Source organism: Oncorhynchus keta, chromosome 2 (assembly GCF_023373465.1).
Source record: "Oncorhynchus keta strain PuntledgeMale-10-30-2019 chromosome 2, Oket_V2, whole genome shotgun sequence".
NCBI lineage: Eukaryota > Metazoa > Chordata > Actinopteri > Salmoniformes > Salmonidae > Oncorhynchus > Oncorhynchus keta.
This window is the reverse complement of record NC_068422.1, coordinates 29,587,701-29,615,174: the sequence shown is the minus strand read 5'-3', so window position 1 is coordinate 29,615,174 and position 27,474 is coordinate 29,587,701. Positions and strand designations below refer to the sequence as shown.

Below are 27,474 nucleotides of genomic sequence, written 5' to 3'. Positions count from 1 at the left end.
TTTTTCGCGAATGTGCTTTTGTTAAATCATCACCCGTTTGGCAAAGTAGGTTGTGATTCGATGATAAATTAACAGGCACCGCATTGATTATATGCAACGCAGGACAAGATTGTTAAACTTGTAATATAATCAACCATGTGTAGTTAACTAGTGATTATGTTTAGCTTGATTGTTTTTTCATAAGATAAGTTTAATGCTAGTTAGCAACTTACCTTGGCTCCTTGCTGCAATCGCATAACAGGTGGTCAGCCTGCCACGCAGTCTCCTCGTGGATTGCAATATAATCGGCCATAATCGGCGTCTAACAATGCCAATTACCGATTATGAAAACTTGAGTTCGGCCCTAATTAATCGGCTGACCTCTAGTGAACATGCATGAAACCAAGGCTTTTACTGTTACAGAAGTCAACAAATTATAGCGTCTGGGGAATAGGACTGGAACTGGGGGCTACAGGGCCGAGGTTAATGATCCAAAACATAAAGCAAAATCTACAATGGAATGGTTCAAAAATAAACATATCCAGGTGTTAGAATGGCCAAGTCAAAGTCCAGACCTGAATCCAATCGAGAATCTGTGGAAAGAACTGAAAACTGCTGTTCACAAATGCTCTCCATCCAACCTCACTGAGCTCGAGCTGTTTTACAAGGAGGAATGGGAAAAAACTTCAGTCTCTCGATGTGCAAAACTGATAGAGACATACCCCAAGCGACTTACAGCTGTAATCGCAGCAAAAGGTGGCGCTACAAAGTATTAACTTAAGGGGGCTGAATAATTTTGCACGCCCAATTTTTCAGTTTTTGATTTGTTAAAAAAGTTTGAAATATCCAATAAATGTCGTTACACTTCATGATTGTGTCCCACTTGTTGTTGATTCTTCACAAAAAAATACAGTTTTATATCTTTGTTTGAAGACTGAAATGTGGCAAAAGGTCGCAAAGTTCAAGGGGGCCGAATACTTTCGCAAGGCACTGTATATACGAGAAGACCGGCTATTTACACGGGATAAGACAAAGACACATGTCCTACTGCTACGGCATCTTGGATCCAATTATTTTAATGATCTCCGCTGTCAAACAAAATCAAATTTGGTTTGCCTGAACCAATCACAGACTTCTGTTTCACAAGTTTGGACATCAAATTATAGCACAGTAGAACTCAGTAGAGTGCAAAAAGTACAGAACAATAGTGTAGAATACAGTTCAGTACAGACAAGTAAGGGTTTAGTTCAGTACATTTTAGTGTGGTCTACTGCAGGGCTTGACATTAACTTTTTTAGCTACTTGTCTTTTGGACTAGTAGGACAGATTTTTTTTTTACTTGTCATTTAAAGCTCAAGCCACTTGTCCAAAAATAAAAAATACTCTGCAACACCATAGACCAAAAAGGTGACTAAAAATGTGCATCCGGAGGACACTCTGAGGCAATTCTGATCGGAGTAGCCGAATTGTTTGATATTGTGATTTACGTGTTATTCATTTTACTTGTCCGAATGGATAACTTAAATCTATGATCTACTTGTCTGACAATTAAAAAATAAATAATAATTTGTGCCCCGTGCAGGCGGACAAGCATTTTAATGTCGACCCCTGAACTGTGTACTGTACCAGCCCAACCTCGCATTCAATTGCAGCCTGACTGTACTGAACTCTACTCCACTTTATTCTACTGTGAAGCACTGCCACAACACATCATATTTTACCACAAGCACTGCAGCATAAGCAAACTTCTTCCTCTACCTTTTCCTCCATCCGATAAGTCAAGTTTCTCCAAGAAGCTGTGCTGGGGAAGCTGTGAAGCCAGGTGTAGCCTATTGCATGATTGTTTGAGTAAGTTGATCAAAATGTGAAACAATGTTGTGTATGTTAACTATTGCCTCATGAAGTATATTAGTCTGTTATTAAATGTGTATACTGCTTTTAATTAAATCATGTATGGCTACAAATTGTGTGTATATACATTTTTTTCATGTGGGCAGAATATATGTATGGCTACACAATTTGTATGTACATTCGTTCATATGATTAAATAAAGGCTGACGGCTAAAAACAACCAATATCTAGTTTCTACAATGTATTTTAGTTTTAAATAATATTTTCATTTGATCTAGTTTTTACACTATCCATTAACACCAACCATTCGCTATAAAACCTTTCTTTATCAACAAAAAAGCTTAGCAGAATACAAAAAAAATGATGGGGCAAAAACAAGTTTGCCTAAAACATTTATTTTCAATTAACCAAAAAATACAGAGTAGGCTACATGACAATGCAGTGCCATGAAAACAAAAAGAAGTTCAGAAACACATTTTCCAAGAATGTGCTGGTTTAATAAGGATTTGAGTCATTGAAAGGGTTGAAGTGTTCAAGTAGGTTATGTGCTCTTTTCTCAGATTGATTTTGGATTATTCACAACTGCAACTTGAGATTGTATGCAGGGTCAAAGCCAATTTATAGTTGATCTGAAAATGTGGTCAGAAGTGCTGTATGGATGATTTGATGCATCCGGGGGCTGTACACCAAACAAATCTTGTAACAATGCGGAGGGCTTCATATAGCGCTGCATTGAGATGATTGATTGACGGTAGGTGAGGCCTGTATAAACACAAACTCACTTCCTTGACAATGAATGCTCTGACTTCTACAGAGGCTGTATACCCGTAAATGCTGCACAGCCAATGCAGAAGTCAGCTTGACCATGCAGTGCCTTTTAAGACTCCAGCCATTCAGTTGTGGTGTACCCCTGAACCAGTGACTTCAGATCCTTCTGTTGCTTGCGGTAGCGGGGTCTTTGCTGTGGTGGAGAAACGCCAGCAAGTTGCTGCTCCATTCTCATTTCACTTCTTTGCTGCTGTCATTGCAATGCCTTGATGAACTTCCAAATGGTCAGGGTGGGTAGCGCCTAGATTTGCCAAAAATGTTCCATGCCAGTCCTCCACTCTGTTGGTCTTCGCCAAGTCTTGCAGGACAGCATCTTAGCAGTTCCATAATTTTGGGGAAAAAAAGATAAAGCAGATTAGCAACCATGTTATTGGCCTTGGGCATGCTGTCATCAATAATAAGAATAGTCATTTGTGTTAAACAAGATATACGGTACCTATGGGGAAACATTGGCTTTCTTCCATTGCGTCCATCCTTCTCCCAACCCATGTTGCCTGAAAGTGCAGTACCAGTCAAAAGTTTGGACACACCTACTCATTCAAGAGTTTTTCTTTATTTTGACTATTTTCTGCATTGTATAATGTGTTATTTCAAAACTATGAAATAACATATGGAATCGTGAGGATAATTTCAGAGTTACCAGCCTCAGAAATTGCAGCCCAAATAAATGCTTCAGAGTTCAAGTAACAGACACATCTCAACATCAACTGTTCATAGGAAACTGCATGAAATCAGGCCTTCATGGTCGAATTGCTGCAAAGAACCACTTCTAAAGGACATCAATAATAAGTGACTTGCGTGGGCCAAGAAACACGAGCTGGTCTGATGAGTCCAAATTTGAGATTTTTGGTTCCAACCGCCGTGTCTTGTGAGACGCAGAGTAGGTGAACGGATGATCTCCAAATGTGTGGTTCCCACCGTGAAGCATGGAAGAGGGGGTGTGGAGGTGCTTTGATGCTGACACTGTTGGTGACGTATTTAGATTAAGGCACACTTAACCAGCATGGCTACCACAGTATTCTGCAGCAATAAGCCATCCCATCTGGTTTGTGCTTACACACCTCCAGGCTGTGTAAGGGCTATTTGACCAAGGAGAGTGATGGAGTGCTGCATCAGATAACCTGGCCTCCACAGTCACCTGACCTCAACCCAATTGAGATGGTTTGGGATGAGTTAGACTGCAGAGTGAAGGAAAAGCAGCCAACAAGTGCTCAGCATGTGTGTGAACTCAAAGAACATTCCAGGTGTAGCTGGTTGAGAGGATGCCAAGAGTGTGCAAAGCTGTCAAGGCAAAGGATGGCTGTTTTTGAAGAATATAAAATATATATTGATTTGTTTATCACTTTTGGTTACTACATGATTCCATGTGTTATTTCATAGTTTTGATGTCTACAAATAAATGTAAAAAACCATCAATGAGTCGGTGTTTCCAGACTTTTGACTGGTACTGTATGTCAGGAGCTCATCCAGATGATGTTCCTGGCACTGAAAGAACAGTGTATCCAGTGTAACTTGGAGATAACCCCATCATTGAGCGTTATACAAACCTCTGCATTCGAAAGCATAATATTCGGTGCATTTCCAGAAGGACTTATTTGTGGTCTGTTTCCATCTGTAGGTGTAGCCTTCATGCCTTCGGGGCTCCCGAGTGGCGCAGCGGTCTAAGGCACTGCAGTCCCTGGTTCGAATTCAGGCTGAATCGAATCTGTCTGTCATTGGGAGTCCCATAAGGCGGTGTACAATTGGCCCAGCGTCGTCCTGGTTTGGCTGGGATAGGCCGTCAATGTAAATATTTGTAATAAAAAAATATATACATTTAATAAAAATGTGAAATTCCCCTGGTTACGAAAGTGGTGATGTCCCAGTTGCTTGTTCTGACCTCTAAGAATAATGAATGCAGAGGGTAGCAGTGCAGGGTCTCTTTAAGCAGAATATTATTATTATTATTGGCATATGAACGACTTGCAATTAGATTGCTGGACAATCAAAACCATCCATCCAACCCAGTTATACAGATCTGCCAATTCAAAGAGGCCAGTTTCAAAGGTAATGTATTGGGCCTATTTATTATTCAATGGCTGCATACATTTGCGTTCATTCTCTAAAGTCTAGCCTACTGTACTGTTTGTCTGCCTGTCTTGGTGAGAATCTCAAGTTTAAAAAATCCTAAAATAGGCTCCTTCAGGTTGTGCCTATTATTATTCACCCGAGTGTCCTCGCCAGCCACGGTACAACATTCCAATGTTGAAGTCTTGTGACTCTCTCTGGCTTACACTTTTTCTTGAAAATTGGAACAATGGTAGAGATGGACAAATACTGATTTCAAAACAAAATGGACTACGTTCTCATTCATATTATCAGGACATGAGGTGAGTATCAAAATAGTTTTAAAAGATGTCCTTGCCTTAAAGTTGCACCTTGGGTAGATCTTCAGTATAGCCAATAGCAGGGATGGGGAACTCCGGTACTCAGGCCGGAGTGGTGTCAGATCCCCCCCATCCGTAATCAACACAGCTGATTTTAACTAATTGCATTCTAAACTGAAGATCATGATTAGTTGATTATTGGTGTTAGATGTGTTCGCTGGGGTAAAAGTGTGACACCAGTCAGGCCCCAGAGGACTGGAGGTGCCCATCCATGGCCTATAGAGTCAACTGAATATGGTATTCCTTGGTCTTTATACAGCTATTTTTTTTAATTAGAATCATGCTGACATGAGCAGTGTGAAGCCAGTTGCCTCTGTGATCCAAATATAGCTTTTTGAGAGGAAAGTGGGAAAGTACGAAAAGGATGGTGGTCCCACTTATGACCTGTGGTGAACTCTGATGGGGGAGGAGGAGGAATTGAGTCTTGACCAGAAATGGAGCAATGATGGCTGGGAGGTGAATGAGTTGTTTTAGGTCGGGTCTGATAGCTTGTAAAGCACAATGTCCAAACTTCAAATGCCATGATGTCATATCACAACAATATTGGAAAAAGCAACTGTTTTTGTCAGCTGTATGATTCAGATTTGGGCTATTGTGTCAGGGCACAGATCTGAGGAAGGGTACCACATTTTCTTTGCAGCATTGAAGATCCCCAAGAACACGGCGGCCTCCATCATTCTTAAATGGAAGAAGTTTGGAACCACCAAGACTCTTCATAGAGCTGGCACAACTGAGCAATCGGGGAGAAGGGCCTTGGTCAGGGAGGTGACCAAGAATCCGATGGTCACTCTGACAGAGCTCCAGATTTCCTCTGTGGAGATGTTTGTCCTTCTGGAAGGTTCTCCCATCTCTATAGCACTCCACCAATCAGACGTTTATGGTAGTAGCCAGACTGAAGCCACTCCTCAGTAAAAGGCACATGACAGCCTGCTTGGAGTTTGGCAAAAGGCACCTAAAGGACTCTCAGACCATGAGAAACAAGATGATCTGTTCTGATGAAAGCAAGATTGTGTGGCAGGGACTGGGAGACTAGTCAGGATCGAGGCAAAGATGAACCGAGCAAAGTACAGAGAGATCCTTGATGAAAACCTGCTCTAGAGCGCTCAGGACCTCAGACTGGGGCGAAGGTTCACCTTCCAACAGGACAACGACCCTAAGCACACAGCCAAGACAACGCAGGACTGGCTTTGAGACAAGTCTCTGAATGTCTTCGAGTGGCCCAGCCAGAGCCTGGACTTAAACCCGATCGAACATCTCTGGAGACACCTAAAAATAGCTGTGCAGCGATGCTCCCCATCCATCCTGACAGAGTTTGAGAGGATGGGAGAAATTCCCCAAATACAGGTGTGCCAAGCTTGTAGCATCATACCCAAGAAGACTTGAGCCTGTAATCGCTGCCAAAGGTGCTTCAACAAAGTACTGAGTAAAGGGTCTGAATACTTTATATAAATGTCATGTCAGTTATTTTATTTATTTATACATTTGCAAACAAATTTAAACCTGTTTTTGATTTAGCATTATGGGGTATTGTGTGTAGATAAAAAAAATTGTTTTAAACAACCTGTAACTTAACAAAATTTGTAAAAAGTTTAGGTCTGAATACTTTCCAAATGCACTGTAGGTCTATTACTATTAGTAATGCATGTATGTGTTCACAAATTATGCAAAAAGGTTTAATGCATTTTATCGAATTAAAGGCAATTTTCACTTGCTTCAGTCCTATATTATAAGTAATGGGTAGATCAGAGTACATGCAGTCTTTGCATGTATGCTGTTTTTGTTAATGTGATAAAGCTTAATTCCATCCATTTCTGTTATTCTAATCTTATCTAACATGTCCTACATTTTTTGTTTCCAGGAACCATTGGTTTTAACAGACACCAATCTAGTTTATCCAGCTCTGAAGTGGGATGTCGCGTACCTGCAGGAGAACATTGGGAGCGGGGACTTCTCTGTGTACATAGCAGAAAACCACAAATTCCTCTACTATGACGAGAAGAAAATGGCCAACTTTGAGAACTTTTTACCCAAGTCTAGACGGATAGACATGAAATTCTCTGATTTTGTGGAGAAAATGGAGAAAACGCAGGAAGAGGGAGGAGACGAGAGGTAATGTTTTTGTCTAAATGGGTAGGTATATGTCCTGCTGCATTTGAGCTAGGTCCTTAGGGACAGTTGATTAGAAAGATTCTACATTTTCTCCATGCTGAATAAAAAATGACACGCTATCCAGTCTAGGTGTTTACATTGCTGGTGTGCTGGTAAGTGCTCAGCAGTGGAAAGTAAAGTGTGTATCCAGTGAAATATAATGCAGGAACTGAAATGGATAGCTCTGTTGAATGACTTAAGCGTTTTACGTCGGCACCTTGGGAACACTTTGTACCACTCATCTGACTGAGTTACTTGGCCTGGGACACACGTACTCACTCATATCACTTACTGCGCTAAGCCCCTTCCTTAGAACTAATGATTGCTGCTTGTGTCCACATATCTGTAGATTTATTCAGTCAAATTAAGTTTGCTGTCAAATTTAAGTTTGCACAAAACCACAACAGTACAAAGATTCCTTGTGACATTTGTTGCATGGCAATAATGTTTTTTGATTCTGATTTAAATCCTTTTTTGTGGTTTGGAAAGGAATGCTTTCTCCTGAGCCGAGAGGAAGGTTTATATTGGCAAAACAAGCTTTAATTTCCTGATGCACGTAATCCTCCTGAGTACACTTGACTCCTGATGCAAACTTTCCATCCTTAAATTAGGAATAAGCAAAGGCTTTGATTTCTGTTCCAACAGATGGAAAAGTGGTCTTAGAAAACATCTACAAGAAAGTCTTAAATGTATTAGAAATACAAAAAATACTATTGTTGAAGTTGAGACACTTGCCTACTAATATAAACTTCTATATTTAATTTTGCAAAAATGATTTGCCTTCTGTAAGTTAAGGGCTAGGCGTCCCGCTGCTGACAATTGAATAAATAAATAATAATACAAATTATGGATATTAAACATTTAGTTACATACAAGTGTCTTATATCGGTTAAAAGCTTAGTCTTGTTCATCTAACTGCATTGTCCAATTTACAATAGGCTTTACAGCGAAAGCATGCCATGCGATTGTTTGAGGACAGCGCCCCACATGAAAATATTTTTCAAACAGCACAGGCTTCATAAAATCACAAATAGCGATTTTTAAATATTCACTTACTTTTTGAAAATCTACCTCTGATTTGCAATCCAAAGGGTCCCAGCTACAACATGCATGGTCGGTTTGTTAGATAAAATCCTTCTTTATATCCCAAGAAGTCAGTTTAGTTTGCACCATCGATTTGAGTAATCCACTCGTTCAACGTGCAGAAAAAGGAATCCAAAAAGATACCGCTGAACTTTGTTAAAACAAGTCAATATGTTTCTATTCAACCATCAGGTACCCTAAAATGTAATTGAACTATAATATTTCATACGGAAAGAAGTATGTTCCATAGAAAAGCAAAATTAGCAGGTGTACATCCTTTTTGGTTCCAACTCTGACTCCCAGTACTATAACTCAAAATTCTTCCTCGTTTGGGAAGAAACAAGCCTGACACCTTGAACAAAGACTTTTGACATCTAGTAGAAGCCATAGGAATTGCAATCTGGGAGCTGGATTTGCATATGACCTTGTATGTTCCATTGGAAGAGCATGGGCTCTCAAACCAACCAACATTTCTTTTCCCCCTCTGGATTTTCTCCTACCATATCGATTGTGTTATAGTCTCTGACATTATTTTAACATTATACAAACTTCAAAGTGTTTTCTATCCAATGGTACCAATTATATGCATATGCTGGCTTCTGGGCCTGAGTAACAGGCAGTTTACTTTGGGCACGTCAGTCAGACAGGAAGTGGAGAAAAATAGACCCTAGCCTGAAGTTTTAATTAAAAAAAATATTGTGTCTAGTCATTCTCTTACAAAAAACCCACGTCTTTAAGATATTTTCAAATTTCTCTCCCTCATGAGGGAGGATTAAAAAAAGTTCACAAAATTAACAAGTAAAGGTAGACTTACCAATTAGTTACTGTTCTTTTTATAAATAACAATTTTTTTGTTTATGGTTTATTAAGTGATTAAAACTTGTCCTTCTGTTACAAAATCTGTAACTAATTGGCTAAAATGGGAAATCACAGTCAAACCACAGTTGGGCCACCTGCTGCTGTCCTCCCTTCCACTGGCATGCTGTTACTGTGCCTTCAGAAAGCATTCACACCTCTTGACTTTGTAAAAAAAAAAAAAAATTGTGTTACAGCCTGAATTAAAATGGATTCAATCAATATTTTGTCACTGGCCTACATGCACTAGCCCATAATGTCAAAGTGGAATTATGTTTTTTACATTAAAAAAAAACAACTAATTAATTAAATGTAAAGTTTGCATGTCTTATTCAACCCCTTTCGTTATGGCAAGCCTAAATAACTTCAGGAATTAACATTTGCTTAACAAGTTGCATGGACTTTGTGCGCAATAATAGTGTTTAACCCTCCCGTTGTCCTCTGGGTCAGAGTGACCCAGGCCCTGTGTTTGGAGGGCTCCCCCTCTGTGCTGGTGGTCAGCATGGCCCAGCCAGCCACTAGCGAGGCATATGTTATTGTGTGTACTGTGTGTGTAGAGAGTCTGTGAGTGGCGAGGTTGTGTGCGGCTCCCCCTCTGTGCTCGGGGTCAGAGTGACCAAACCAGGGCAACACACTTCCAGACATGCCCCGCTGTGTGTGCAAGAGGACAGCCCAGTAGTGCACGGGTGAACTGCACACGGCTACACATGCACAGGGGCACAACAGGGGCGAACACGCGCCTCGTTGATTCACATCGTCTCTCGTGTAAGCTGGCCGTAGAGAGGATACTAATATTGTCAGCGGCACACAGTCATCGTTTCCCCTGTGCCGTGTGCTCTTCCCCGCTGCTCAGTGGACCCAGGCCGCCATGGCCGTGTGTTTCACCACTGCGCAGGATCTAGAACAGATCTTCAGCATTGACCAAGAAGACTACTCCGATTCCGAGGAAGAGGTTTCGGAAGACTGGGAGGAATACAACCCTGAGTGTGAGGCCGACCAGGCGTCTTCACGCTCTTCGGAGGAAGACCCGGAGGAAGCCCCCGAGGACGAACACGAGGAAGAGATCGCCTCGGCTGGAGCCCAAAGGGTCGAAAAACGGCAAAATCAAATGGTCCCCTGTGGCCGCCACAGGGCCCGTGTGATCTACCATGCTGGCCCGGACGAGACTCCGGGCCCTACGGCCTATGCCGTGACTCACACCCGTGACATCGCGTCCACCTTCCACCAGTTTGTCACACCAGCGATAGAAAGGATAATTCTGGAAATTACAAATCTGCACATGGACGCCACCGACCTGTGCGCCTACGTAGGGCTGCTGATCCTAGCGGGTGTCTACAGGTCCCGAGGTGAGGCCGCTGCCAGCCTGTGGGACGCGGAGAGTGGCAGGGCCGTGTTCCGAGCCACCATGCCGCTCAAGTCCTTTCACAAGTACTCGATGCTGCTGCGATTCGATGATCGCCAGTCGACACCCTCGAGACTCGCCACGGACAAACTTGCAGCCATACGAGAGGTCTGAGACCATTGGGAGGCGCGGCTGCCGGCCCTCTACACCCCAGGGCCTGACGTGACAGTGGACGAGCAACTGGTCCCGTTCAGAGGTTGTGTGTGTGTGTACGTATGTATATATGTGTATAGAGAGGTAGGTGTGTGTGTGTGTGTAACATAAACGCTGTTGGCCCCAATGAGCCAGTAATGAAGCTAATCTCTTCTCCCCTTGCCAAAGGCTGCTGTCCTTTCCGTCAGTTAATTCCCAGCAAGCCGGCGAAATACGGCATCAAGCCGTGGGTGGCCTGCGACGCCAAGTCCAGCTACACTTGGAAGATGCAAGTGTAAATCGGCAAGGCGGCCAGCGGAGGCCCCGAGAAGAACCAAGGGATGCGCGTCGTCCTTGATCTGACAATTTCTTCACCTCCTACGAACTGGGACAGCGGCTCTTCGAGAGGAACCTCACCATGGTGGGCACGGTGAGAAAGAACAAGGCCGAGCTCCCGCCTGCTCGAGTCAAAGGGCAAACAGGTCCTGTCATCCAGGTTTGCCTTCACGCCCACCGCCACTTTAGTGTCCTACCTGGCAAAGAAAAATAAGAACGTGCTACTTCTGACCACGCTGCACGCAGAGGCCCAAGTCGGCGATCGCCGCGACAGGAAGCTGACCGTCATCCTAGACTACAACTGCAACCAGGGCGGCGTGGACAACCTAGACAAAGTGGTCGGCACGTACAGCTGCAGACGAATGACTGCCCGCTGGCCCCTGGTTGTCTTCCACAACATCCTCGACGTGTCCTCCTACAACGCCTTTGTCATATGGCGAGAGATCAAGCCTGACTGGATGCCTCGGAAGCGGAACAAGAGGGTGTTTCTGGAGCAGCTGGGAAAGGTGTCGGCAAGACCCTAAGTAAATAGGTAAACTGGGATATGACTAAAGAGTTAATCAGGGTAATTTTTCCACAAATAGATAAGATCTTGCTACCATGGAAAGGTAAATACCTATCTATTTTTGCTAACTTTCTATAACAATGTACTGTAGTGAGATCATTTATTTATTTTGGGGGATATGTATACCCAGTATATCCACATCACTGTCAGACCATTTTATTGGTAAACTACACAGTAATGTGAAAGGTGTATATATTTTTTGTGATCCAATATGTGATCTAGTACATTTTATCATAATTTGGTTGTAATCCAGAGGTTAGAAAATGTATCTAGATCCTCTGAGGGATCCAAGTTGTGGATTTAAAAGAAACCATGAATCATCAGCATACAATGACACCGTTGATTTTAAACTAATGATTTCTAACCCCCTGATATTATTGTTGGATCTGATTTTAACAGCTAACATTTCGATGGCCATAATAAATTGATATGCCCATAGTGGACAACCTTGTTTTACCGCTCTTGACAGTTTAAAAGTTTCTGAGAAGTAGCCATTATTTACTATTTTACACCTAGGGTTACAATACATGATTTTAACCCATTTTATGAGATTCTGCTCAATTTTAAATGTTCCAGGCATTTATATATAAACTCCAGTAATACTTTATCAAAAGCCTTTTCAATGTCAACTATGAATAGCTGACAATGGTGTTCTATTGTTTCCAGTACTTATATTATCTCCTATGTATCGTCCATGTAAAAAACCTGTCTGATTTATAATGAATAATGTCCGACAATACCATTTTAATTATATGTGCTATACATTTTGCTAGAATTTTTGCATCACAACACTGAAGTGTAAGGGGCCTCCTTATGTCTTACTCATTGGTAGGAAGAAGTTTGGTCCAAATCAAGCGATTTAATGCTTTTGAAGGTTGGTTCAACGATAAATAAAAAATTGGTTTCGATAATTTTTTAGACATTAAATGCGCTATGCATTATGTGGGTTGAATGCTATAACACAGAATAAAGCAATTAAAAGTCCCATGATGGTAGTGACTTCCTATTACTGCTTGTCACTTATTAACCATCATTTAGTAACATTACTTTAATTTCATAAAATATTTTAGTTGTGTTTATTACATTTGTTTTGCACAGTTTGTGCTTGATCTGATTTTATCTCTAGATAAACTGTGCCTTTGAGCTCACAGAAAGAAATAAAACAGAACGAAATGGAATTTAAATAATTGAACCGGCGTTGGTTAATTAGTTGCATGAAGGACAGTCTTATCCTATCTTTGTATCTATCCATATTCTGCTCCACAACTAACTCCAGGGGCACTGTACTGCAGCTCTCTCGGTGGCTGTGCTCTTTCGAATATGTGCAAAACAGAAGATCCATTTCTGTCTCCGCTGATGGACTTATTCTATTGAATTCTACTCATCCTCCCAGGGTGTACCTGCAGCAGACCCTGAACGACACTGTGGGCAGGAAGATCGTGGTGGACTTCTTGGGTTTCAACTGGAGCTGGATCAACAAGCAGCAGAGCAAAAGGAACTGGGGCCAGCTCACCTCCAACCTGCTCCTCATAGGCATGGAGGGTAAGGAAGGGATGCAGGTTGACGTTTATTGGGATAAATCTTAAACTAAAATGACAATTTTCGTCTTCATTTAAGGTTAGGTTTGGGTACAAGGTTAGCATTGTGATTAGGGTTATGTTTCAAAACAGATTTGTTAACTTTTTGACTGTGCCAGCTAGTGACCACCCTGTAGAGCTTCCTTCAGTACATGAGTCATCCCACTAAATGCCAACCTGTGGAGGGGACTTAGGAAGTGCTTCTAGGATACGGGACCAAGGGGCTATTAGGGACCCTGGCAAGCTGCCGCCTATAGATGCAGGGGATAGCTGGATCACCAAGCAGCAGAGCAAGAAGAATTGGGGCCACCTCACCTCTAGCCTGCTGCTCATAGGCGTGGAGGGTAAGAGCCCTATAGCAGAGACCTAACGGGCATACAGGCATTGTGGGTATAGACCTGTATGTGTAGAGGGTGAGGGAATGGAGGGTAAGGAAGGGACTCTGGGGCTTCGAGGCATGGAGATGATGACCAGCAGGTGATTTCCCTAGTCATGTCAGACTACTGTCTCAATATGCAGTAAAAGGCCTTGTGGAAAGGACGTTATGAAAGAAATCCACTCACCTTAAATCCGCTGAAATTAGCTTAAGCGCATTGCACTTGCATAGACGGATCGATAATCTTGTGATCTGCTCAATGTTTGTAGGCAATGTAACGCCAGCCCATTATGACGAGCAGCAGAACTTCTTTGCACAAATCAAAGGTTACAAAAGGTGTATCCTCTTCCCTCCGGACCAGTTTGAGTGTCTCTACCCCTTCCCTGTTCACCACCCCTGTGACAGGCAGAGCCAGGTAACCCCTACTTTTTGCTAAAATGTATTTGACAATTTAAAAACATAATCAACCGCACGTGGACACAATGCATAAAAAAATGATTGAGGATAACGAAGTAACTTATTTCCATTGTAGTCCCAATTGAAACTGGTAAGGTTTGTGGAATATGCCACACACAACTGTTTTATTTGATATGCATGGATTTTCTGTTTCTCAACTGTCTGTTTTGTTTTTAATTAATCCAACTAACAGCAATTTTGATTTTGCCATTTGTAGGTTGACTTTGAGAACCCTGACTATGAGAGGTTTCCCAACTTCAAGAATGTAGTGGGCTATGAGACTGTGGTCGGCCCCGGAGATGTTCTTTACATCCCCATGTACTGGTAAGAGCTGTTTAATAACCACCTAGAGTCGATGTCCACGCCCCCCCACAGAAATCAAATAGCATAATAAAAGAATCCACATCAAAATCCGTCTAAGCTAGAGATGGGTTGAATCTCAATCTACCACATCTGCCAATGTCGGCCTTCCACATCTGCAGTGGCAGGTGGCCGAGCTACAGCGGCGTTTGTCAGACCAGGAGACATCCCGAAAATCTCAATGGCGATTTGGCCTAAAAAATAATATTATGGAAAGGTGAGACTCTCACAAACACTTCTGTTTGTAGCATCCTAACAGTTTGGGGTACACACTAATGTGACCCCTCTGGACATCCATAAGCCTCAGACTCGTCTGTAGGTAGCCCAGTACCAGTTAAAAAAATGAATGGAATTATTAACGGAGTGTACAAAACAAGGACACCCGCTCTTTCCAATACATAGACTGACTAGGTGAATCCAGGTGAAAGCTATGATCCGTTATCAATGTCACTTGTTTAATCCACTTCGATCAATGTAGATGAAGGGGAGGAGACAGGTTAAAGAAGGATGTTCAAGCCTTGGGACAATTGAGACATGGATTGTGTATGTGTGCCATTCAGAGGGTGAAGGTGCAAGACAAAAGATGTAAGTGCCTTTGAACTGGGTATGGAAGTAGGTGCAGCGGTTTGTGTCAACTGTAGTGCTGCTGTATTTTTAATTCTGAACAGTTTGGCGTGTGTATCAAGAATGGTCCACCACCCACAGGACATCCATCCAATTTGACACTACTGTGGGAAGCATTTGAGTCAACATGGGCCAGCATCCCTGTGGAACGCTTTCGACACCTTGTAGAGTCCATGCCCGACCGAATTGAAGCTATTCTGAGGGCAAAAGGGGTGGTAGCAACTCAATATTAGGAATGTGTCCTTCATGTTTTCTACACTCAGTGTATATGGAGGTAGTTTTAGAGCCCAATTTTTATTTATTTAAAAAAAATGTTTTAAATATGGGGGATAATAGTTGCACAGCTATCTTCAGGTCTCTCCAGAGATGTTCAAGTCCAGGCTCTGGCTGGGCTACTCAAGCACATTGAAACGTGTCCCGAAGCCACTCCTGCATTGTCTTAGCTGTGTGCTTTGGGTCGTTGTCCCGTTGGAAGTTGAACCTTCGCCGCAATCTGAGGTCCTGAGCACTCTGGAGCAGGTTTTCATCAAGGATCTCTCTGTACTTTTCTCTGTTCATCTTTCCTTCGATCCTGACTAGTCTCCCAGTCCCTGCCGCTAAAAAACATCCCCACAGCATGATGCTGCCACCATGCTTCACCGTAGGGTTGGTGCCAGGTTTCTTCTAAAAGTGACGCTTAGCATTCAGGCGAAATAGTTCAATCTTGGTTTCATCGGACCAGAGAATCTTGTTTCTCATGGTCTGAAAGTCCTTCAGATGCCTTTTGGCAAACTCCAAGCGGGCTGTCATGTGCCTTTTACTGAGGAGATGATCCATCTGGCCACTCTACCATAAAGGCCTGATTGGTGGAGTGCTGCAGAGGTGGTTGTCCTTCTGGAAGGTTCTCCCATCTCCACAGAGGAACTCCGGAGCTTTGTCAGATTGGTTAGTTTAGCCGGGCAGCCATCTCTAGGAAGAGTCTCGGTGGTTCCGAACTTCTTACATTTAAGAATGATGGAGGCCACTGTCAGGGATGCAAACTAGTCACCTTTCTGCGAAAGTCACCGTTTTGTGTCCAAGATAAGTGACTTATGTCATTTGTGTGGATCCGATGAGTTTGGGAGGGAGGGGGGCTTGGGATCAGACTACTGGCTATAAGCGAATGAGTGATGTGCATTTTGAGCAATACTGGCTGTATCCAAGGCTCAGCCAATAGTACACATAACAGCAGAATGCAGCACGCGACTGAAGAGGGAAGAGCAACCAATTTGCTAATTACAGCATCAGCGCATGCTCTGGATAGACAGCAGAGAGTAGAAAGGCAGTCTGCCATTTACAGCAGCGCGCCCCTGAACGATAACGAAGAGGTAGGTGAGAAGCCTGACCATGGAGACAGGGGTGAGAAGGTGATGAAGAGTTCTTCATGAGCTGTAACTGAAACACAACTGGCATTTGGGAAGTTTGAGGTGAGGGAGAAAGTGTGGTGGAACAAGTATTGTTAGCGTTAAGTAACGTTATCTTGCTAGCTGGATCGAATTCTCCGTTAGCTAGCTATAACTTAACTGATCAAGTTGGGCGGCAGGGTAGCCTAGTTGTTAGTGTTGGGCTAGTAACCGAAAGGTTGCAAGTTCGAATCCCCGAGCTGACAAAGTACAAATCTGTTGTTCTGCCCCTGAACAAGGCAGTTAACCCACTGTTCCTAGGCCGTCATTGAAAATAAGAATTTGTTCTTAACCGACTTGCTTAGTTAAATAAAGGTAAAATATATATATATATATATATATTTTTTAAAGAGTTTATGGTGTGAAAATTAGCTGGCTAATTATGTCAGACAGCTAACTTTTGCTAGTTAACGTTACAACATCAGATGAGCTAACATTTGTAACCTAACCAATTCACTATAGTATTAACTGGTGTAACGTTACGACTCTTTGCCATTCCTCAAGTTATAGTGCGTTAGTTGCTTACTGGACGCTGGCAATCTGTGAAATGTTGACGAGTTAACTAGCTACTATCTGTGAACTAATGTTTTCCATCTACAATATGTGGTTAATTTTCAGAATGAGAGAATTAGGTGAAAATGAGGCGTTGCTTGTTAAAACAAGTGGATTCAGGGATCAAGTGTAGCTGCCACTATAGAGGTGGTTACAAACACTCTCACTTTTTCAATACAGTGGATAAAAAGGGGTATGCCAGGTGTACTCTACCCAAAAGAGATCAATTATGCCAACAAAGGGTCTCATGCTCTGCTGCTGGCACATTGTAGAACAGAGAACTGGAAGGGAAGGCGACCAAAGGAAGTGTTGGCTTTGGGGATGACCAGTGAAATATAGCTGCTGTATCGTGCTATAGATGACCTGGAGCCAGTGGGTTAGGCGACGGCTATGTAGCGAGGGCCAGCCAACGACAGCATACAGGTCGCAGTGGTAGGTAGTATATGGGGCTTTGGTGACAGAAACGGACGGCACTGTGATAGACTATATCAAGTTTGCTGAGTAGAGTGTTGGTGGCTATTTTGTAAATGACATCGCCGAAGTCCAGGATCGGTAGGATAGTCAGTTTTACGAGGGTATGTTTGGCAGCATGAGTGAAGGAGGTTTTATTGCGAAATAGGAAGGCGATTCCAGATTTACTTTTGGATTGGAGATGCTTAATGTGAGTCTGGAAGGAGAGTTTACAGTTTAACCAGACACCTAGGTATTTGTAGTTGTCCACATATTCTAAGTCAGAACCGTCCAGAGTAGTGATGCCAGTCGGGCAGGTACGGGCAGCGATTTGTTGAAGTGCATGCATTTAGTTTTACTAGCATTTAAAAGCAGTTGGTGGCCACGGAAGGATTGTTGTATGACATTGAAGCTCGTATGGAGGTTAGTTAACACAGTGTCCAAAGAAGGGCCAGAGGCATACAGAATGGTGTTGTCTGCGTAGAGGTGGATCAGAGAATCACTAGCAGCAAGAGCGAAATTATTGACATGTACAGAGAAAAGAGTCGGCCTGAGAATTGAGTCCTGTGGCACCCCCATAGACTGCCAGAGGTCTGGACAACAGGCCCTCCGATTTGACACACTGAACTCTATCTGAGAAGTAGTTGGTGAAGCAGGCGAGGCAGTCATTTGAGAAAACAAGGCTATTGAGACTGCCGATAAGAATGCTGTGATTGACAGAGTCAAAAGCCTTGGCCAGGTCAATGAAGACGGCTGCACAGTACGGTCTTTTATCGATGGCGGTTATGATATCGTTTAGGACCTTGAGTGTGACTGACGTGCATCCATGACCAGCTTGGAAACCAGATTGCATTATGGAGAAGGCACGGTGGAATTCGAAATGGTTGGTGATCTGTTCTGATATTGCTTTTGTTGTGTTGAACTTGACAGTACCACTTGTGAATGAGTGGGGGATTATTACATGTTTTACTTGGTGAATGTTATTTTGTAGCCTTGTGCACTTGATCAATGAATACTATTGTGGCCACTATAATAGAGCAAAAATATGTTTGTTTCATTCTATTTCTACTTTCAGAAGTTTTTTCCCAAGTGCAATAATTAGATGTGTGTGGTCACAAGCATTCTATTATAAAGGCTGTCATGGCTAACTGCAATATTAGTGTTATTGTTTTTTCTCAAGACTTGAGTGTCATTTGCAGTAAAGTCTAGGCAAGTAATAACATCGGATTGCTTTCCTTATATATTTTTCTGGTGAGTTAGGTTCACATTAACCACTTCATTTTACACACACAGACTGAGCATGTAGATCATATTATTTGTTGTTTAATTAGATAAAGCCTGCCTTTCCCCTTAGCAGGGACTTTTTATTCTTGTTTCGGTGCAACAACAAAAACATTTTTTGGCCCTTACCAGTTTGCATCCCTGCACTGTGTTCTTGGGGACCTTTAATGCTGCATAAATGTTTTGGTACCCTTCCCTAGATCTGTTCCTCTACACAATCCTGTTTTGTAGTTCTACAGACAATTCCTTTGACCTCATGGTTTGGTTTTTGCTCTGACATGCACTGTCAACTTTGGGACCTTATATAGACAGGTATGTAACTTTTCCAAATCATGTCCAATCAATTGAATTTACCACAGGTGGACTCCAATCAGGTTGTAGAAACATTTTGAGGATCAATGGAAACAAGATGCACCTGAGCTCAATTTTGAGTCTCATGTCAGAGGGTCTGAATACAGTTGCAAAAAATGTCTAAACCAATTTTCTCTTTGTCATTATGGGGTATTGTGTGTAGACTGATCATAATTTTTAGAATAAGGATGTAACGTAACACAATGTGGAAAAGTGGAAGGGATCTGAATACTTTCCAAATGCACTGTAGGACAGACACTTTAAAACAAACTTCCCTTTAATGTATTTTTTGACTTTTTCCATGAATGAATCTGTTATTCAAAGTGTTTCTATGGGCTAGTAGCAGTATGGCCAAATTCAACGTTTCATCAAATCATTTTTTAATATTTATTTTTAACACCTAAAGGGGTACTAAAATTCCACATCAAATAGGTAATCATCTTAAAACAATTATATATGTTAGCTTAGTAGAACCACCCCCCCCTCCCATAGAACCACCCCCCCCCCCTCCCACACACACTATCACAATGTGAGGGTATCTGTAACTAAGCCCTGTATTTGTAAGAGATGTTATGTAGCGTGTATGATGCTGTTTTCTCACTAAGGATGCTGTCGTTGAAATACCAACATTGTGGCATTGTGGAACCTGACTTGATAGTTTGACCTGTTGGTGACATTGTAAATGATCTGCTAATCCTGCTCTGTTTTCTTTTCACGGCAAACTCAGGTGGCACCACATTGAGTCCCTGCTGAGTGGTGGCGTGACCATCACTGTCAACTTCTGGTACAAGGTACAGTACATTACCAAAAGTATGTGTACATCTCCTCGTCGAACATCTCATTCCAAAATCAAAGTTGGTCCCCCCTTTTGCTGCTACAACGGCCTCCACTCTTCTGGGAAGGCTTTCCACTAGATGTTGGAACATTGCTGCGGGGACTTGCTTCCATTCAGCCACGAGCATTATTCAGTTCGGGCACTGATGTTGGGCGATTAGGCCTGGCTCGCTGTCGTCGTTCAAATTCATCCCAAAGGTGGGGTTGAGGACAGTTCTCTATGCAGGCCAGTCAAGTTCTTCCGCACTAGTCTCGACAAACCATTTCTGTAATGACCTCGCTTTGTGCACGGGGTCATTGTCATGCTGAAACAGAAAATGGTCTTCCCCAAACTGTTGCCACAAAGTTGGAAGCACAGAATCATCTAGAATGTCATTGTATGCTGGAGCGTTAAGATTTCCCTTCACTGGAACTAAGGGGTCTAGCGCAAACCACGACAAACAGCCCCAGACCATAATTACTCCTCCACCAAACTTTACAGTTGGCACTACACATTGTATCATCCAAGATGGCGTAGCAGTCGTACGTATGTTTTGTCTTGTCCCGTCCTGTCTAGTGTAAATATAGTTTTCTTCGTTTATTTTTCTGTATATATTTCGTACATATTTTAATCTCACTCTCAAACTAGAGCTGAATATACTCTCCTGCAACCCGCATCACCCAATGTGGTACGGATCCACCTTTTCTATACTTTACATTAGATCCGGAGCCACCATCAGAAGCTAGCCAGCAACTAGCTACTAGCTCGTACTCAGTTAGCCATTGCTAGCGGTCTTCTAAGCTAACTAGAACACCAGCGCGACATCAACCCAGAGCATATCAGACTGCTCTTTCTCTACCACATCTCCGGATTCCTACCGCAAGCTCTGAACCTTTACACCGGATCATCGCAACTAGCTAGCTGCAATTCCGAGTGGCTACTCCTGGCCAACGTCTCTGGCCCAAAGCAAGCTACAGTTAGCCTTGAGCTAAGCCCATCTCCCGACTAGCCGAAGAGGCCCAACAATACCTCTTTTGCCAATTGGCCTGGACCCTTTACTGCCGACACGGAGCGCCGCCGATCCATCACGACTGGTCCGCCGACATAATCGTCCGAGGTGGTCTCAACAGGCTTTTTCGTTGCGACATCGCCAAAGATCCATCTGCTGGCCAAGGCCCGCGAGCTTTCTGAAACGCTGTGTCTCCAGCTCACCCAGCGTACTAGAGCTCCTGTAGCATAATCCTGGGCTACAATTACCCGGGCCCACGACCGGTCTGTCGATGTCACCGCAAGAAGAGGAATAAACAGACTCACCCCATCGCGACGTCCCCCAAAGGTTAGCTCTCTAGCCCTCGCTATCTCCCTACTTGCTATTCGGCCTGCTAACGGCTAGCTTGTCTAGCCCGGGCCTACGAACTGTTAGCTTGTTAGCACAGGCCTGCTAACCATCTGACTCACCTCATCCCAAACACTTCTGAACCCATTTACTTTCTATCTCTCTTTGATTTTTATTTGTTTATACCTTCCGGAAACCTGCCTCACCCACTGTGATACGGATTCGCTATCACTTTTAATTTTGATTTATTTTTATGACACACTCAAGAACCTCCAGACGCTAACCAGCTAACTAGCTACAAGCTTTTTAGTCATTGTTAGTTTAAAAAAAAAAAAAAAAAAAAAACCTGGATAACACTCGCCAGCCCAGCTTCCCTGCCCATCCACCGCTGCCCCCTGGACACTGATTTCTTGGCTACATAGCTGACGCACGCTGGACTGTCCATTAATCACGGTACCCCATTCTGCTTGTTTGTTTATCTGTCGGCCCAGTTGCCTAGTCAACGCCATTTTACCTGCTGTTTGTTGTGCTAGCTGATTAGCCTCGCCTACTGTTTTTAGCTAGCTTTCCCAATTCAACACCTGTGATTACTGTATGCCTCGCTGTATGTCTCTCCCAAATGTCAATATGCCTTGTATACTGTTGTTCAGGTTAGTTATCATTGTTTTAGTTCACAATGGAGCCCCTAGATCCACTCTGCATACCCCTGTTACCTCCTTTGTCCCACCCCCCACACATGCGGTGACCTCACCCATTACAACCAGCATGTCCAGAGATACAACCTCTCTCATCATCACCCAGTGCCTGGGCTTACCTCCGCTGTACCCGCACCCCACCATACCCCTGTCTGCGCATTATGCCCTGAATATATTCTACCATGCCCAGAAACCTGCTCCTCTTATCCTCTGCCCCCAACGCTCTAGGCGACCAGTTTTGATAGCCTTTAGCCGCACCCTCATACTACTCCTTCTCTGTTCCGCGGGTGATGTGGAGGTAAACCCAGGCCCTGCATGCCCCCAGGTACCCTCATTTGTTGACTTCTGTGATCGAAAAGTCTTGGTTTTATGCATGTCAACATCAGAAGTCTCCTCCCTAAGTTTGTTTTACTCACTGCTTTAGCACACTCTGCTAACCCTGATGTCCTTGCCGTGTCTGAATCCTGGCTCAGGAAGGCCACCAAAAATTCAGAGATTTCCATACCCAACTATAACATCTTCCGTCAAGATAGAACTGCCAAAGGGGCGGAGTCGCAGTCTACTGCAGAGATAGCCTGCAAAGTAATGTCATACTTTCCAGGTCCATACCCAAACAGTTTGAACTACTAATTTTGAAAATTACTCTCTCCAGAAACAAGTCTATCACTGTTGCCGCCTGCTACCGACCCCCGTCAGCTCCCAGCTGCGCCCTGGACACCATTTGTGAATTGATCGCCCCTCATCTAGCTTCAGAGTTTGTTCTGTTAGGTGACCTAAACTGGGATATGCTTAACACCCCGGCAGTCCTACAATCTAAGCTAGATGCCCTCAATCTCACTCAAATCATCAAGGAACCCACCAGGTACAACCCTAACTCTGTAAACAAGGGCACCCTCATAGACGTCATCCTGACCAACTGGCCCTCCAAATATACCTCCGCTGTCTTCAACCAGGATCTCAGCGATCACTGCCTCATCGCCTGTATCCGCCACGGAGCCGCAGTCAAACGACCACCCTCATCACTGTCAAACGCTCCCTAAAACACTTCTGTGAGCAGGCCTTTCTAATCGACCTGGCCCGTGTATCCTGGAAGGACATTGACCTCATCCCGTCAGTTGAGGATGCCTGGTCATTCTTTAAAAGTAACTTCCTCACCATTTTAGATAAGCATGCTCCGTTCAAAAAATGCAGAACCAAGAACAGATACAGCCCTTGGTTCACTCCAGACCTGACTGCCCTCGACCAGCACAAAAACATCCTGTGGCGGACTGCAATAGCATCGAATAGCCCCGTGATATGCAACTGTTCAGGGAAGTCAGGAACCAATACACGCAGTCAGTCAGGAAAGCTAAGGCCAGCTTCTTCAGGCAGAAGTTTGCATCCTGTAACTCCAACTCCAAAAGTTCTGGGACACTGTGAAGTCCATGGAGAACAAGAGCACCTCCTCCCAGCTGCCCACTGCACTGAGGCTAGGAAACACGGTCTCCACCGATAAATCCATGATTATCGAAAACTTCAATAAGCACTTCTCAACGGCTGGCCATGCCTTCCGCCTGGCTACTCCAACCTCGGCCAACAGCTCCGCCCCCCGTAGTTCCTCACCCAAGCCTCTCCAGGTTCTCCTTTACCCAAATCCAGATAGCAGATGTTCTGAAAGAGCTGCAAAACCTGGACCCGTACAAATCAGCTGGGCTTGATAATCTGGACCCGCTATTTCTGAAACTATCTGCCGCCATTGTCGCAACCCCTATTACCAGCCTGTTCAACCTCTCTTTCATATCGTCTGAGATCCCCAAGGATTGAAAGCTGCCGCAGTCATCCCCCTCTTCAAAGGGGGAGACACCCTGGACCCAAACTGCTATAGACCTATATCCATCCTGCCCTGCCTATCTAAGGTCTTCGAAAGCCAAGTCAACAAACAGGTCACTGACCATCTCGAATCCCACCGTACCTTCTCCGCTGTGCAATCTGGTTTCCGAGCCGGTCACGGGTGCACCTCAGCCACACTCAAGGTACTAAATGATATCATAACCGCCATCGATAAAAGACAGTACTGTGCAGCCGTCTTCATCGACCTCGCCAAGGCTTTCGACTCTGTCAATCACCAAATTCTTATCGGCAGACTCAACAGCCTCGGTTTTTCGGATGACTGCCTTGCCTGGTTCACCAATTACTTTGCAGACAGAGTTCAGTGTGTCAAATCGGAGGGCATGCTGTCCGGTCCTCTGGCAGTCTCTATGGGGGTGCCACAGGGTTCAATTCTCGGGCCGACTCTTTTCTCTGTATATATCAATGATGTTGCTCTTGCTGCGGGCGATTCCCTGATCCACCTCTACGCAGACGACACCATTCTATATACTTTCGGCCCGTCATTGGACACTGTGCTATCCAACCTCCAAACGAGCTTCAATGCCATACAGCACTCCTTCCGTGGCCTCCAACTGCTCCTAAACGCGAGTAAAACCAAATGCATGCTTTTCAACCGATCGCTGCCTGCACCCGCATGCCCGACTAGCATCACCACCCTGGATGGTTCCAACCTTGAATATGTGGACATCTATAAGTACCTAGGTGTCTGGCTAGACTGCAAACTCTCCTTCCAGACTCACATCAAACATCTCCAATCAAAAATCAAATCCAGAGTCGGCTTTCTATTCCGCAACAAAGCCTCCTTCACTCACGCTGCCAAGCTTACCCTAGTAAAACTGACTATCCTACCGATCCTCGACTTCGGCGATGTCATCTACAAAATGGCTTCCAACACTCTACTCAGCAAACTGGATGCAGTCTATCACAGTGCCATCCGTTTTGTCACTAAAGCACCTTATACCACCCACCACTGCGACTTGTATGCTCTAGTCGGCTGGCCCTCACTACATATTCGTCGCCAGACCCACTGGCTCCAGGTCATCTACAAGTCCATGCTAGGTAAAGCTCCGCCTTATCTCAGTTCACTGGTCACGATGGCAACACCCATCCGTAGCACGCGCTCCAGCAGGTGTATCTCACTGATCATCCCTAAAGCCAACACCTCATTTGGCCGCCTTTCGTTCCAGTACTCTGCTGCCTGTGACTGGAACGAATTGCAAAAATCGCTGAAGTTGGAGACTTTTATCTCCCTCACCAACTTCAAACATCAGCTATCCGAGCAGCTAACCGATCGCTGCAGCTGTACATAGTCTATTGGTAAATAGCTCACCCTTTTCACCTACCTCATTCCCATACTGTTTTTATACTGTTTTTATTTATTTACTTTTCTGCTCTTTTGCACACCAATATCTCTACCTGTACATGCCCATCTGATCATTTATCACCAGTGTTAATCTGCAAAATTGTATTATTCGCCTACCTCCTCATGCCTTTTGCACACATTGTATATAGACTGCCCATTTTTTTCTACTGTGTTATTGACTTGCTAAATTGTTTACTCCATGTGTAACTCTGTGTTGTCTGTTCACACTGCTATGCTTTATCTTGGCCAGGTCGCAGTTGCAAATGAGAACTTGTTCTCAACTAGCCTACCTGGTTAAATAAAGGTGAAATAAATAAAATTAAAAAAAAATTGTGGCAGGTAGCGTTCTCCTGGCATCCACCAAACCCAGATTTATCTGTCAGACTGCCAGATGGTGAAGCGTAATTCATCACTCCAGTTATTGTGCTGACGTTGTATCCAGAGGCAGTTTGGAACTCTGTAGTCAGTGTTGCACCCGAGGACAGACCATTTTTATGCGCTACGTGCTTCAGCACTTGGCGGTCCCATTCTGTGAGTTTGTGTAGCCTACCACTTTGCAGCTGAGCCGTAGTTGTTCCAAGACGTATCCACTTCACAATAACAGCACTTACATTTGATGGGGTCAGCTCTAGCAGCACAGAAATTTGATGAACTGACTTGTTGGAAAGGTGGCATCCGAGGATGGTGAACAGGTTGAAAGTCACTGAGCTCTTCAGTAAGGCCATTCGACTGCCAATGTTTGTCTATGGAGATTGATTGCATGGCTGTGTGCTCGATTTTATACACATCACCGCAGCGGGTGTGGCTGTCCACATACTTTTGGATATATTGTGTATGAACTCACTGAAATATGTCACCATGTCTCATATCACTGACAGTATCACCTTTACCACATTCATGTCAACAAATGTTGTGGCACCCCGAAGGAGGCAGCGTTATTCAAAATATTGGTGAAATGAATAATTTGGCATTGAGGGATATATTTCTTTTCACTCAGCAGGATGCACTGTCTTCACTAGTAATTTTAAATAAACTTGAATCACCACGACACATCCTTACTCATAGAAATGGAATTTGAGCTCATGTTCTGTCCTTACTATATGATCTATCTTCCCCCAGGGTGCGCCAACGCCCAAGAGGATAGAAAACCCACTGAGAGCCCATCAGAAGGTGGCAATCATGAGAAACATAGAGAAGATGCTGGGGGAGGCACTGGGAGACCCACACGAGGTACTGGAACTGGACAGATGGGTGGAATATTATGATAGTATTTATGGGAGATCTAGCCTGGTATGTGCTGCTGAAGCCAACACCTCGGACTGTTGTTGTTATATCTGGCATGACCGCCATAGTTGGGTAAACCTAAGCACAAACATATCTGGACCAGGCTACCGAGATCCCATCTACCCAATGATTTCAGAGCTAGAACATGACTACCTCAGAGTCATTCTGAGTCACACCATTTCTAGAACATCAAATGAGATTTCACAGCTCTGAGGTCCAAGAATCTCACTGGTTCCAGAACTAAAACATGACATTAAATCAAATGAATGACATTCCGTCAGGCTGCTCTGTATGTAGTTAGTCCTGTAGGGATAGTGCAGAAGGAGGGAGGGGGGGTACAGTACAAAGTGAATGAAGGAGGGGGGTGGTGTGGTACAGTACAAAGTGAATGAAGGAGGGGGGTGTGGTATAGTACAAAGTGAATGGAAGAGGGGGTGTGGTACAGTACAAAGTGAATGGAAGAGGGGGTGTGGTATAGTACAAAGTGAATGGAAGAGGGGGGGGTGTGTGGTACAGTACAAAGTGAATGGAGGAGGGGGGTGTGGTATAGTACAAAGTGAATGGAAGAGGGGGTGTGGTACAGTACAAAGTGAATGGAGGAGGGGGGGTGTGGTACAGTACAAAGTGAATGGAGAAGGGGGATGTGGTACAGTACAAAGTGAATGGAGGAGGGGGATGTGGTACAGTACAAAGTGAATGGAGGAGGGGGGATGTGGTACAGTACAAAGTGAATGGAGGAGGGGGGATGTGGTACAGTACAAAGTGAATGGAGGAGGGGGGTGTGGTACAGTACAAAGTGAATGGAGGAGGGGGGGTGTGGTACAGTACAAAGTGAATGGAGGGGGATGTGGTACAGTACAAAGTGAATGGAGGAGGGGGGGGGGTGGTACAGTACAAAGTGAATGGAGGAGGGGGGGGATGTGGTACAGTACAAAGTGAATGGAGGAGGGGGGGGGGTGTGGTACAGTACAAAGTGAATGGAGGAGGGGGGGGTGGGGTACAGTACAAAGTGAATGGAGGAGGGGGGGTGTGGTACAGTACAAAGTGAATGGAGGAGGGG

General features: G+C 44.0%; 1 protein-coding gene across 2 annotated transcripts in view; it reads left to right on the top strand.

Moving 5' to 3' along the window:
- LOC118398936 (hypoxia-inducible factor 1-alpha inhibitor-like) overlaps positions 1-27,474 on the top strand; it is a 43,969-nt gene that overhangs the window by 4,181 nt on the left and 12,314 nt on the right. For both annotated transcript variants that reach the window (XM_052474961.1, XM_052474958.1), the window contains exons 2-7: positions 6,943-7,193; positions 12,999-13,147; positions 13,828-13,973; positions 14,232-14,338; positions 19,781-19,844; positions 26,250-26,360. In XM_052474961.1, coding sequence (XP_052330921.1) covers positions 6,943-7,193; positions 12,999-13,147; positions 13,828-13,973; positions 14,232-14,338; positions 19,781-19,844; positions 26,250-26,360 — 828 coding nt within the window. The remainder of the gene's footprint in view (positions 1-6,942; positions 7,194-12,998; positions 13,148-13,827; positions 13,974-14,231; positions 14,339-19,780; positions 19,845-26,249; positions 26,361-27,474) is intronic.